The sequence below is a fragment of the Oncorhynchus gorbuscha genome, linkage group LG04 (assembly GCF_021184085.1).
Source record: "Oncorhynchus gorbuscha isolate QuinsamMale2020 ecotype Even-year linkage group LG04, OgorEven_v1.0, whole genome shotgun sequence".
In the NCBI taxonomy this organism is placed as follows: domain Eukaryota; kingdom Metazoa; phylum Chordata; class Actinopteri; order Salmoniformes; family Salmonidae; genus Oncorhynchus; species Oncorhynchus gorbuscha.
Window position 1 is genome coordinate 48,480,326 of NC_060176.1, and position 13,922 is coordinate 48,494,247.

The window sequence follows — 13,922 nt, forward strand, 5'->3', positions numbered from 1 at the left end:
CCAGAGCATACGGATCAGACATAACTAAACAGACTCGGAGCATACGGATTAGACATAACTAAACAGACCCAGAGCATACGGATCAGCCATAACTAAACAGACTCGGAGCATACGGATCAGACATAACTAAACAGACTCGGAGCATACGGATCAGACATAGCTAAACAGACCCAGAGCATACGGATCAGACATAACTAAACAGACTCGGAGCATACGGATCAGACATAGCTAAACAGACCCAGAGCATACGGATCAGACACAAGTGAACAGACTCAGAGCATATGGATCAGATGGTGTCCAACTGTACCTGATGTCGTGCAGGCTGTTGTAATGCAGCGGGTGATGCTGGTGCACTTGGTGGTTGATGAGAGGCCTGGCGTGGTGTTGGTGCTGGGGGGGAGGGAGCGAGACGGGGACCCGGTGCTCCTGGAGAGGGTGGGGCTGGGCCCTCAGCAGGGGAGGGGTGGGGAATCTGGGGATGGGCGGCACCCGATCCGACTCTCTCTTGATGAGGAGGGGGGGCGGGGTGGTGAGCTGCGCCTTGGGGAGGGGCTGAGGGGGCCCTGCCGCGGTGGCAGCAGGGGCAGGGGAGCCCGAAGGCGGGGAGGCCGGGGTGGGGCTGGACACGGGCGGGGCGAAGGGCACCTCGTTACTCTGCTCCTGGCTACGCTGGAGCCCAGAGACTTTGGCCGAGCTGACAGTCTTGGACTCGGAATTCTCATTCGTTGACACACCTGCATAGACAAAGAAACAACAAACGTGAAGGGAGGCAGTAGATATACACCTGTTGGTAAGCATCCACCATAACAATTGAAAATGTTCCCCTTATTAGAATTCAACCCATTTCTTGGTACGGTTCACCATTGCCTGGTGAAAGGAAAAAGCTTGGAGAAATGTCTGTTTAACAGTTATGGAGAACTATGCGTGGTATGTAGGTCCAGAAGACAGAGCTAAGCCAATAGCTGCCTGCCTCCTCCCTTTCCCCTGTGACTCTCTCCCTCACCTTACTGCCTCTTCTTCTACCCAAGGTTCCCCTTTTCTTTCCCTTTCTAGGTTTCATGAAGTGTTTAATCAGGTCATTTTCATGCTTGACTATAATCAGATGATCAAATTTCTGCGAGCGATCCAGTCAGTATGAATAAATCACACCTAATTAAAGTTAAATGCCGCTACTATTCAGGGCTTTGCTGAGCACACAATCGGGCATGAAATAATTATGTTTCAATTGTGCTGTGAAAAGAGATCATTGCCCCTTATCATGGACTTTTTGCTTCTCCCTCCCCCAGATCTTTCAAGGGATTTCTAAAGCTGTAGCCAAGCACTTTGAACCCAGCCAGCCACTTCATCACAGCCAATTCATCTGGGTGCCTGGGAAGACAAGAGGCTTTTATAATGAAGAGCATTCCATAGAACTGCCCTGATCAGTACCGAGAGCACAACATTTTAATGGGTTACAATGTTTCTACGAAATAACTAATACCACAAAAAGAAATATACAGCTCAAGGAGAATTTAATCGGAATCGACTGACAAAAAAGCACTGCTGGAGAAAATGGTGGATGACAGAACAAGTGCTAGTAGTGATAATGGCATATTTCACCACAGTCAGCTAGCTACATTTAAACACGCATGGTGGATACAATATTACTAAAAAAGACAGTGGTAGCAGCGGTAAACCTAAATATACGTTTCAAATTAGCAAAGCAGCAAGGAGCAAGTGGAATCCCTCTGAATATAGAAATATCACAGAACAAATATGAAAGGAGCAAATTGAGAGTGACAGAAGAGCCAAGAGCCAAGGAGAGAATGGACCTTTAAGCATCTCTAATCTCTGCTTCTAATGCAGCAGATTCAAGAAGGCTTACTAGAGCCTCAATTAAACAGCTCCATGGGTGCAGCACAGCCCCGCAGCAATCAGCCAGTGAGAGTTAGCCTCCAGCCTTTAGCAGCCAGTGAGAGTTAGCCTCCAGCCTTTAGCAGCCAGTGAGAGTTAGCCTCCAGCCTTTAGCAGCCAGTGAGAGTTAGCCTCCAGCCTTTAGCAGCCAGTGAGAGTTAGCCTCCAGCCTTTAGCAGCCAGTGAGAGTTAGTCTCCAGCCTTTAGCAGCCAGTGAGGGTTAGCCTCCAGCCTTTAGCACCCAGTGAGAGTTAGTCTCCAGCCTTTAGCAGCCAGTGAGAGTTAGGCTCCAGCCTTTAGCAGCCAGTGAGAGTTAGCCTCCAGCCTTTAGCAGCCAGTGAGAGCTAGCCTCCAGCCTTTAGCAGCAAGTGAGAGCTAGCTTCCAGCCTTCAGCATCCAGTGAGAGCTAGCCTCCAGCCTTTAGCAACCAGTGAGAGCTAGCTTCCAGCCTTCAGCATCCAGTGAGAGCTCAGCTCCTCAGCTCCTCTCAGCTCAGAGCCTCAGAGCAGATAGACTCCTAATGGAATATCCAGGGCTTATTAGAACCCGCTTAATCGTCCAAGGATTCAAACGCCCATAAAAGGTAATAAAACGCTGTATGGCGATTTTAAACACGTTCCCCCTTCAACTTTACAGGAGCAACGGGGAGGCAAAGGTGTCACGACTTTCCTAATGAATTCAGGTCTGGTTATAATAATACGGCTTTATTATAAAAAGAGTCTGGAATATGATGCCTTGTCTGGGTGGGGGCCTTGTCTCAGAGCGAGAGGGAGAGAGAGAGAGAGAGAGAGAGAGAGAGAGAGAGAGAGAGAGAGAGAGAGAGAGAGAGAGAGAGAGAGAGAGAGAGAGAGAGAGAGTGAAAGGCAAATAATTCTCTGTTGAAATGTCACCCTTCACTGATGTTGCCGTGGAAACCCCTCTCTTTCCTAGACACATTGTGGAGGAACTGAAGGCAGCAGTGTTGCTACCAGAGTCGAGCCACTAGGACGGCTGAAGCTGTGACACTGAGAACACAATGAGTGGTGGTGGGTTATCTTAATGATGATTATAATGGGTTGTAATGGAGGCGGGGGGAGACTCTCAATCTCCTCATTAAAACAGTTCGCCAGACGAGACCAGGCCGAGGGGGGGGAGGCAGTCCACTTCACACATGCATGCGCACACACAGATACACACAACCATGCACCCACGCAAGCATACACACAGCCAGGGCTGCCATTTACCTTCTCATTCTAATGAAGGGCACCAGGATCTGATTCAAAATCAATGTTTAAGGCAAGATGGTGACATAACAACCCCTACTACTGTCTGGTCTGCCTAGGGGCTGTTGCTAAAATGGTATACTATCATACACAGGTGACGTCTGAAGTTTACATACACTTATGTTGGAGTCATTAAAACACCTTTTTCAACCACTCCATACATTTTTTGTTAACAAACTATAGTTTTGGCAAGTCGGTTAGGACATCTACTTTGTGCCATGACACAAGTCATTTTCCCAACAATTGTTTACAGACAGATTATTTCACTTATAATTCACTGTATCACAATTCCAGTGGGTCAGAAGTTTACACGCAATAAGTTGACTGTGCCTTTAAACAGCTTGGAAAATTCCAGAAAATGCCATGGCTTTAGAAGCTTCTGATAGGCTAATTGACATACTTTGAGTTAATCGGAGGTGTACATGTGGATGTATTTCAAGGCCTACCTTCAAAATCAGTGCCTCTTTGCTTGACATCATGGGAAAATCAAAATAAATCAGTGAAGACCTCAGAAAAACATTGTAGACCTCCATAAGTCTGGTTCATCCTTGGAAGCAATTTCCAAAGGCCTGAAGGTACCACATTCATTTGTACAAACATTAGTACGCAAGTATAGAAACCATGGGGCCGTCATACTGCTCAGGAAGGAGATGCGTTCTGTCTCCTAGAGATGAACATACTTTGGTGCGAAAAGTGCAAATCAATCCCAGAACAACAGCAAAGGACCCTGTGAAGATGTTGGAGGAAACAGGTACAAAAGTATCAATATCCACAGTAAAACGAGTCCTATATCTACAAAGCCTGAAAGGCCGCTCAGGAAGGAAGAAGCCACTGCTCCAAAACTGCCATAAAAAAGCCAGACTACGGTTTGCAACTGCACATGGGGACAAAGATCGTACTTTTTGGAGAAATGTCCTCTGGTCTGATGAAACAAAAATAGAACTGTTTGGCCATAATGACCATCGTTATGTTTGGAGGAAAAAGGGGGATGCTTGTAAGCCGACGAACACCATCCCAACCGTGAAGCACGGGGGGTGGCAGCATCATGTTGTGGGGGGTGCTTTGCTGCAGGAGGGGCTAGTGCACTTCACAAAATAGATGGCATCATGAGGTAGGAAAATTATGTGGATATAGTGAAGCAACATCTCAAGACATCAGAAATGGACAATGACCCCAAGCATACTTCCAAAATTGTGTTAAAATTGCTTAAGGACAACAAAGTCAAGGTATTGGAGTGGCCATCACAAAGCCCTGTCCTCAATCCTATAACCCTATCATTTGTGGGCAGAACTGAAAATGCATGTCTACAAGGCCTACAAACCCGACTCAGTTACACCAGCTCTGTCAGGAGGAATGGGACAACTTATTGTGGGACGCTTGTAGAAGGCTACCCGAAATGTTTGACCCAAGTTAAACAATTCAAAGGCAATTCTACCAAATACTAATTGAGTGTGTGCAAAAACTGAAATAAATCCTTCTCTCTACTATTATTCTGACATTTCACATTCTTAAAATAAAGTGGCGATCCTAACTGACCTAAGACAGGGCATTTTTCCTGCGTTTAAATGTCAGGAATTGTGAAAAACTGAGTTTTAATGTATTTGGCTAAGGTGTATGTAAACGTCCGACTTCAACTGTATGGCTCTCAGCTTCTATCTGTTTCATACTGTGTTGGGCATATGCCTTGAAGTTCTGAAATGCCCTTGTAAATTCATAGCTATATACACAATCCCCCTACAACAAACAAACAGACATGAGAAGTGAACAATCAAAGGAAAACCTTGTTTGTTATGGCTGAGAATGTACAAATCCCATAACAACTCTAGATTGTCTTTCTGTCTGAAGCTAAACAGAAGGCCTGGTGGTATCCAAGTGACAGGAAGTCTTCTCTGACATGTTTCATCACAGGGCTTAATACGGTTACAAGAACATTTCAACTGGTAACACTGTCACCGCCCAAAGCAACTAACAGCCCTCCTCGCAACTGAACCTGGCGACTGTCAACAGTATTTCCACAGTCAATCACAGCTGTCACGGTTTTCACTTTGCCTTTTTCTCTCAGGACAACATGTTATTTTCCTGGAGAATCCCACACCTTTATACAGTAGCAAAGTCGAGCTGTACTAATAAACATCATAGACAGTGTTTAGACAGTCATTCAAATTAGGCCATGAAAATGGGGAGGAAAAAAATGCCACAAAAACAACCTGTCATGCATGGAAACAAGATGGCAACAGATGGCGATAGAACCAGGATGAGGACAGCCCTTCTGTGAACCTCCCAGGCCCAGTTAGTGCACGAGTTGACAGTGACACTCCCTTGGGGAGTGTTGGCATCACTGTTCACCAGATGACATTTCAGGCCACTATTGATCTTTTTAAAAGTCGTTCCTGTGGCCTGTGTACTCTGGGGATTTAGCCCTTATGTACACGTGCCTGGTGTGGCACTGAGGGGAGGGATGGAGGGAGGAGAGGATGGATGGGGGGGATGAATGGAGGGAGGGAGTAACAAAGGGAGGGATGGAGGGAGGGAGGAGGGGACAACAGACTGACGACAGGCCAAGGGACGCCCCCTCGATGACTGATGTGTCCATCGGGGACGTGTGTGACCTCTGTTGTTGCTCCTGTCTCTGATACCCTTCACATCTGACCCTCTGTGCCCCTGGAACATCTGGAGAGCTGGCCACCAGGAATAGGGTGGGAATAGAGTGGGAATAGGGTGGGAATAGGGTGGGAATAGGGTGGGAATAGGGTGCCATTTGTGATGCAGGCATCTCCACTCCTCTTCACTCTCCATCCTGTCCCTCTACACTGACAGAAAGACACAGGGAGGCTAGACGGTCTGTGCTGCCAGCAACCAGGGCCATCAATAAAGGACAAGGTGGTCCATCATGACCATGACAACACCGTTTCTCCTCACAGAGACCATTAGGTTACTCTGAGTAGATTGACTGATAGTTGGATGTTTTACATGTAAAATAAATGCAGGTTGTGCATGACCTACTTCACATGAACCATTTTGCCCGTTGGTGGAGAATAGGTTGTGAATAAGAGGTTGTGTATGACAATAAACAATTCGAGAGGATTTGAATGAAACAAGAACAGACCATTGAGAACCAAAGCAGTTCTACTGTGTGCGCATATAATTACTATTTTTGCATATGTCTTTGTTTACTTGACTAGATACCCAAATGCGGGGTGACTTGCAAAGTATGGAAGAGAATCCATTGTCAATGCTTGGCTATTTATTTCAGGCACACCAGGGATGTGGCCACCTGCAAACGAACCCAATGTCCCTCTGGCTCTGAGATCTAAAACCTGCCCTAATTGGGTTGCCACAAAACCATCCATCATGCAAATCAGAGAGTTGTATGAATAACCTGGCCACCGCAGTCACCACTGGCCTGCAGTCCAGTACAACTCAGGGCGGGAGGAAACAAACCTGCATGCAAATGCAGTTTTAAGATTAGACATTGGGATTACGCCAAAAAAATCCGCAACATGACCAGAGGCCATTGCAGCCAGACGCGGAGAGAAAAAAAAAGAGGGAAGATCCAAGCCACCACAGTCACCACAGTCACCACAGTCACCACAGTCACCACAGTCACCACAGTCACCACAGTCACCTCGCCCGCCAGCAGTTCTCAATGACAAGGCAAACGCGGCGGTTCGCTCACATTACATCATCGCCTTGCCGAGACATAAACAGTCAGGGATGCTCACAAAAAGAGGATATCTAAAAAAAAAAAAGAGACGCGAATAAATACATGAAACGAGGAGTCTCCTGAAAAAGTTGGAGGATGCAGGCGGTGCTGTAGGACACGCTCCACCGTGCTCTCCCTTCCAGCTTGGCTCTGTTCAATAGGAAACTCTCCTGTTTCTCAGTAGAACCAGGCTTCTATGTGTTCTTTTTTTACTTTTTAATCTCTCCAGTGTCTGTCTGTGCACGCCAAGGCCTAGCTCGCTCACGACTGACTGAGTGGCTGTGGAGGATGACTAAAACAGATAATGGCAGGAGACAGAAAACTAAACGGAGTCTTGGAATCAATACCTCATTGCCGCCGGCCTGCCTGCCTGCCTGCCTGCCTGCGAGGCATTCTGGGTAACAAGAAGAGAAAAAGAGGCGGTGATTTGATCTAAATCATTTTGGAGGATAATGAATGAATGGGAGACTGGCTCGTCGAGTAGTGGCGAGTAGTCATGTTGATAATCAAATCACAGCTAAATTTGCGATGGTCAGTTTTCCCCTCCTCACACTATTTCATCTGCCTGGGAGCGTTTGGAATGGCATTTAGCGGGAGGCCAAGGCAATGCTTTGTGAAATCACTCAGCGACGTTAATGGGAAATGAACAGGGGAGAGGCAGCCGAGATATGTAGAAAGTGGGGACAGCTGGCGTGTTTCAATTAGTTCTTTCCATTGCAGCTGACAAAAGAACTCGAATGGCAACAGGATGGGATGGGTGTTAAGCTGTAACACGTTTACTGTCAAAGCCTGCACATCCACTGTGAGCACCTAATGTTCATTTAGAAGAGCTGGGCTGGCAGCCCTGTCTGGTATGAATCAGTGTCTCAGTTTCTGGATTCAAACCCATATGGCTATATGTGGCACCAGGCATATGTCATCGTCTCTTGTGGCACATGTGATTGCTGTTGAAGGGGATGGTGCAGATTCAGATTAGCGGGCGTTAAATATGGATGCCTGTATGTGCCGACTAGCCAAAATCTGGTACAAGCCATGTGCTTCAGGGGTGGCTAAACCATTAAAAGCTCTGGTCACAATGAAATTGTGATTCCCTCAACCCCCTTTCCTACCCCAAACCCCAGCAGGGTTTACCCCCACGGTACTGCTTTGTTGCAGAGTGGCCACGTGCTTCAGCGTGCCAATCACTCCCAGGCCCATATGAAGACCCTCGGGTCATTTGAGGTCAGTGCCACTGAGACTTCCTGAAGAAAAAAGGCGGATGACATCTTTGAGCCTTTCCACATAAAGCTCAAGTTCTAATGGCTCATCTGACACACACAGGCCACCCCCCGCAGCATGGAATGTGTCCCCTTTCACAGCCGTTGACCTCTGACTAAGGCAGTTGCCCTGGGGAACGTGTGGACAGACATACAGCGGGAGGAACAGCTATCAACTTCAAGGGTGAATTAAACAGAGAAGGAGAGAGAGAGAGAGAGAGAGAGAGAGAGAGAGAGAGAGAGAGAGAGAGAGAGAGAGAGAGAGAGAGAGAGAGAGAGAGAGAAAAAGAAAACATCTCCGGAAGTTGTTTGTGATGTGCGGTGCGGCTCTGAGCTGAGCGCACTGGCCTTATCATTCCATTAATTAGCACGACACGCTTGCCCACTGGACTCGAACGCAGCGGCGGCAGCTGTCTCGATTGATTACAGGAGCGGACGCAGCGCCGCAATTATCTAGATGACTGGAGACAACGCCTGCCACTTCTAATAGAGGCTCCGGACTCCTGTTCCCCATCATGGTGCAGTGGAGAGAGACAACCAACCAACCAAGCCTCCCCAACCAAGCTTCCCGCCTCTCTGATACCTTCTAGACCTTTTCAGTCTCTCTACAGGGCACAACAGAGCTCGGTGCAGGCTGTACCTCTTTAGCAGCGTGGCAGATTTATTTAGGCTTGCATAATGCCTTAACATTTTCAACAAAACTGCTTCGTTGCCCTGGCGGAAAGCATCCTCCATTAGGGCCGCCAGGATGGTTGACAAGCCACAGAGAAACGTGGTAAAAACAGGACAGAGGAAAGGCGAGAGAGAAAAAGAGAGAGAAAAAAAACATCATCTTCAAGCTTCAAGTCTCAGCAGAGATGTGTTTGTCAGATACGTTTCTTTCTGGGGATTCGGGAAATGTAAATAAAGGTACTCTCCAGGGTCAGTTCAAGCATGAACCTGCAGCGAGCCCACCTCACTAAGTGGATGTAATATTATATTTCAGTGACTAACTTGAGTACTTCTCAATGGAAGGAAATGGCTGAATGGAAATCATTCAACGGATCCCAAGTGGCATGACAGGGAGCTGAAAGAGCCTACATGGTTTTCTTCTCCCCTCATTTCAGTAAATAGCCTATAACTGTTCCCCTCTCCACCCCAAAAACAAAGCAACAATTGGGAGGTTGACAACTCTCCACCATTTGTCATACATCATTCAATGTTTTGCCATTTTGCCACCATAGCTTTTCAGAACCATGGAGGGGTAGGATACATACGTTCTGCAAGATCGCATTTCGTCAAGTGCTTCCCAGATAACTGTGTCTATTCGCTTTGAATTGGACTGTGGGTTCCAGACCAGACGTTGACGTAGATTCCCACCTGTTTTATGCAAATTGTTAAATAAATAAATAGATTCTTATCCAGAAAAATACTAGTACAGCGAGCTTCGTAGTCAAAGCTGAGCTGAAAAAAACGAAATTAACTATGACCTCGTTAGTTGGAACTAGATCATCCATAAACTGTTGCATGTTTCTGTCATGTCCCTTTTGACATGTTTTACCTTGGCGTTATTACAGGCCCAGCCTTCCAGTTCTCTACGGTTATGATCAGAGCCTGCAGACCACTGCCTGTATACCTATGTAGTTATTGGAGCTCGTCAATGGTCCATCCTTCACTAATGCATTCCTGCTTCCAATTGAACATCCCCACTGGTGTCTCACATTGCATTTGCCCAAGACTCACATAGGATATACGTCATGGTGTTTTCAGTGTGATGTTCTCGGAAACAGACAGGCCTAGCTCCTAAAGGGAAAAGATTGACATATGCCTAATGGATGGGCCTGGGCACAGGGCACAGGGCACAGGGCACATGACACATACTGCGCCTGAGACAAAACAAATGGGTAATCAAAGTAAATATAAATAAATACAGTTCATAGTCGACAAAAGCAGAATAAGAAGAATGCACATTTATTCATTTCATTTAACAACACTATCAGACAGTTAATATGAGTTTCCATGATAAACACACCCACTGTTTATCATCCTATGTTAGAGGCTAGCAGTAACCCTATCTACCAGACCAGGGTGGGGGGTGGGGGCCTTAAACCTTTGTTGGCTGTTTCTCTATAGATAGCACCCCCATGAGATGTGATTTAAAGTGCCCGAGGTTTCAAATGCTGTCCCCCTAAGGACACAAGCTGTCCAGTAGACAGACACACTGATGCAATCAACACCAAGCCTTCATGAGGCTTCTGTTCACAGTGTGACCAGTGCTAAGCTGCTCCTGGGGTGGTTTACCATTAGGCTAGGACTGCAGACGGAGACGTGACAGCTGTTGAAGATGAGCGAGAGAAACACAATTCTCCTCTAATTGCCATATGTGCAAAATAAGTCAATCTCGGCAGAAAACTGAAAATAGCTCCAATCTTCATTTGTCAGAGCTGAGGACATTTCAACGGAGGTGACGTTTCTAAATGGCACACAGAGAGAAGAGATTAAAGACAGAAAGAAAGCCCCCATTTTGCTGCTACGAATCTCTTCCCCTGTCAAAGCCGATGACATAGTCAGAAGGCTACGGTGCAGATGTTTAGAATAGCTCTCATGCACAGCTTAACTAGACAAACACTCAAAGCCTCCTCTGCTGTCGCTCCATTTGGGATCCCCCATGTCCTCCACACAAACCACAAAAAGGGCGAGAATACGCTGGTGTATCAGGTTAGCATACATTCCCAGTGTGTCCTAGCACCCAATCCATCATTCTTAATTAGAGTGCTTCCATGGAGCGCAAGGGGGATAAAAAGAGACAAAGATACACACTCAGAGGGAGAGTGGAAAGATACACACTCAGAGGGAGAGTGGAAAGACACACACTCAGAGGGAGAGTGGAAAGACACACACTCAGAGGGAAAGACACTCAGAGGGAGGGAGGAAAGGAAGAAGGGAGGTGGGGAGTTAATAGGGCAGAGGAGAGGAGAGAAGGAGCAGAGGGCAGGGAGTCATGTCAAGAAAACTAATGGAGACAAGGCCCAGCCCCTGACCTGTGGGGCTGCTGTAGGCTGCCTCCCTGCTGCAACACATGCAGCTCTGTCTGCTCACTGACACACTCGCACACATACGCACACTTTGTGCTGACGGGGCCTGAGGAATTGGGTCAAGACTCATGGTAGCACCAGAGTAGAGAGGCCAGCACTAACGTACCGGACACCTGTCATCAATGTCTATTTTTTAATATTTAGTAAATCATTTTGACAGTAACCCTCCAAAAAGTTTTTTTTTACTGATTGAATGTAAGGGGTTGTTGGTGAATAAATGCCGTGGTCAAGGCTACGACGGCGCCAGTGCAATGAGTGGAGCTTACTGGGGTCGTCAAAAGTGCATAATTCAAGTCTAAGTTTAAATTGCGTGCAGCGCAATGGACACATACACGCACAATGTCTCAGGAAAGACTGTCTGGGCTGTCAATACTGAGTAGGCATATAGTAGGCCACAACCTGGATCTACAGGCCCTGGGAAAGGACTTCAGAATACCATGGGAATCTCTCAATCTGGATTTCATTTCATGAAATTAAATTTACCTTGAATGCAGCCCATTTGTGTAGGTCATTAGACAGACAAAAGTTGCTGCGTTCAACAATAAATAGCTGCTGAATTTATCCTTATGTTTGTTGTGAGGTAAATGTTTCAGTTTTGTTTTCGATTGTTTTATTTGTTTTTTTTTCTCCTGTGAAACATATTGCGTTGCATTCCATGTCTGAAATGTGCTGTATAAATGAGGGTTGTCACGGTACCAGTATCGTGGCAAGGAAACAAAACATGAAGCGGAACATATTTCTTGAGGAAAAATGTCCTAATGTTAGAAACAAACAGCATTATGTTGTCACCTAGAGTAACATGTGTTTATTGTGCAAGCTATAGCACCCACAATTTTACATAAAGTAGGTTTTATAGGACCATAGAGTAAAAAAAAAAATAATTGCCATAGAAAATATGGAATTGTAATATTGCGATACTGGTATCGTGACAACCCTAGTGTAAATAAAGCTTGATCTTATTTGATTTGAGGGAGGACTGACTGTATTATTTGGCATTAATAGACTGGTTTTACGCAAAACAACTTTCTATCTAAGCGGGAGAGAACGCGAGGATGGCTCATGTCGTGCAGGTTCATGTAGTCTATAATGGACAGTTGAATATTTTTAAAAATCAATTGGTTGCTGATTAGTATGGTGTTGTACCTATACTGAACAACAATGTCAACGCAACATGCTACAATTTCAATGATTTTAATGAGTTACAGTTCATATAAGGTAATCAGCCAATTGAAATGAATTCATTAGGCCCTAATCTATGGATTTCACATGACAGGGCCGGGTGCAGCCATGGGTCTGCCTGGGAGGGCATAGGCCCACCCACTAGGGAGCCAGGCCCACCCACTGGCGAGACAAGCCCAGCAAATCAGAATGAGTTTTTCCCCGCAAAAGGACTTCATTACAGACAGAAGTACTCCTCAACACCCTTCCCACCTCAGACGAAGAAGCCGGATGTGGATGTCCTGGGCTGGCGTGGTTACACGTGGTCTGCAGTTGTGAGGCCGGTTGGACTTACTGCCAAATTCTCAAAAATGATGTTGGAGGCGGCTTATGGTAGTAAAAAATTGCACACTCTCTCAAAACTTGAGACATCGGTAGCATTGTGTTGTGTGACAAAACTGCAAATTTTAGAGTGGCCTTTTATTGTCCAAAGCACAAGGTGCACCTGTGTAATGCTGTTTAATCAGCTTCTTCATATGCCACACCTGTCAGGTGGATGGATTATCTTGGCTAAGGAGAGTTGCTCATTAACAGGGATGTAAACACATTTGAGATAATTAAGCTTTTGTGCGTATGGACAATTTCTGGGATGTTTTATTTCAGCTCATGAAAACTTAGACCAACACTTACAGGTTGCGTTCATATTTTTGTTCATGTTAATTTGATGTTAATGTTCATTTTACTCTCTGCAATGTTTGAATTTCAACTGTTAGTACTGAACAAGTAATTGCATTATTGCCACCAGCCAGGAGTCTAAATGTCAGCCTTGCGACATCGTGTATAGCTTTATGAAATGTTAGGCTTAAGACATGAAAATGACAACCAAATAGTTCTTCCAATAGACATTTTTTCCTTTAGCTAAAGCAAAGCTGTAGGTTACATGCCCTGGCACCACAGAACGCCTATCATCAATTCGATAGGCAGCCGCATAGATATGTCGCAATTTCAGCACCATGGACAGTGATCGGTAAACTATACCTGGTGAGTGGTGGGTGGGGAGGTGAACTCCTTTGCGGGGGGGTCTAGACAAACTGCGTTACGCCAGTGTAGGCCATGGAAGGTTAACAATTACTTGTGAGCTATAGCATTTCACTTTACTACTCTAAGTACTGATAAAAATGGATTTGTTTTGAGCACGGAAAAGGAGAAGGTGTGACAGTTGATGGGGGATTTGGAGCCAGGGGAGAAATTGGACTTCAACCAGCCAGATCATTCAGGAGATTAAACAGGTCTACAAAAATCTTGAGGAGCTTCTGGCTCACTGGTACACACAACAAGCTGAGACGAAACAAACAACACACTTAACTACTAAATGATAATGACTTCACAGTCACAGTAGTATCAGCATGTTGTCTTAAACCTCTAGATTGGAAAGACACAAACCAAACCGAGGTTTGAGTCTCTCTCTCTCTCTCTCTCTCTCTCTCTCTCTCTCTCTCTCTCTCTCTCTCTCTCTCTCTCTCTCTCTCTCTCTCTCTCTCTCTCTCTCTCTCTCTCTCTCTCTCTCTCTCTCTCT

The 13,922-nt window shown here is 45.9% G+C and overlaps 1 protein-coding gene across 2 annotated transcripts in view; it reads right to left on the reverse strand.

Annotated features, from left to right (window-relative positions):
- The window catches only part of LOC124034188 (fibrosin-1-like protein), a 437,533-nt gene that overhangs the window by 1,205 nt on the left and 422,406 nt on the right, over positions 1-13,922 (reverse strand). For both annotated transcript variants that reach the window (XM_046347042.1, XM_046347043.1), the window contains one exon: positions 308-734. In XM_046347042.1, coding sequence (XP_046202998.1) covers positions 308-734 — 427 coding nt within the window. The remainder of the gene's footprint in view (positions 1-307; positions 735-13,922) is intronic.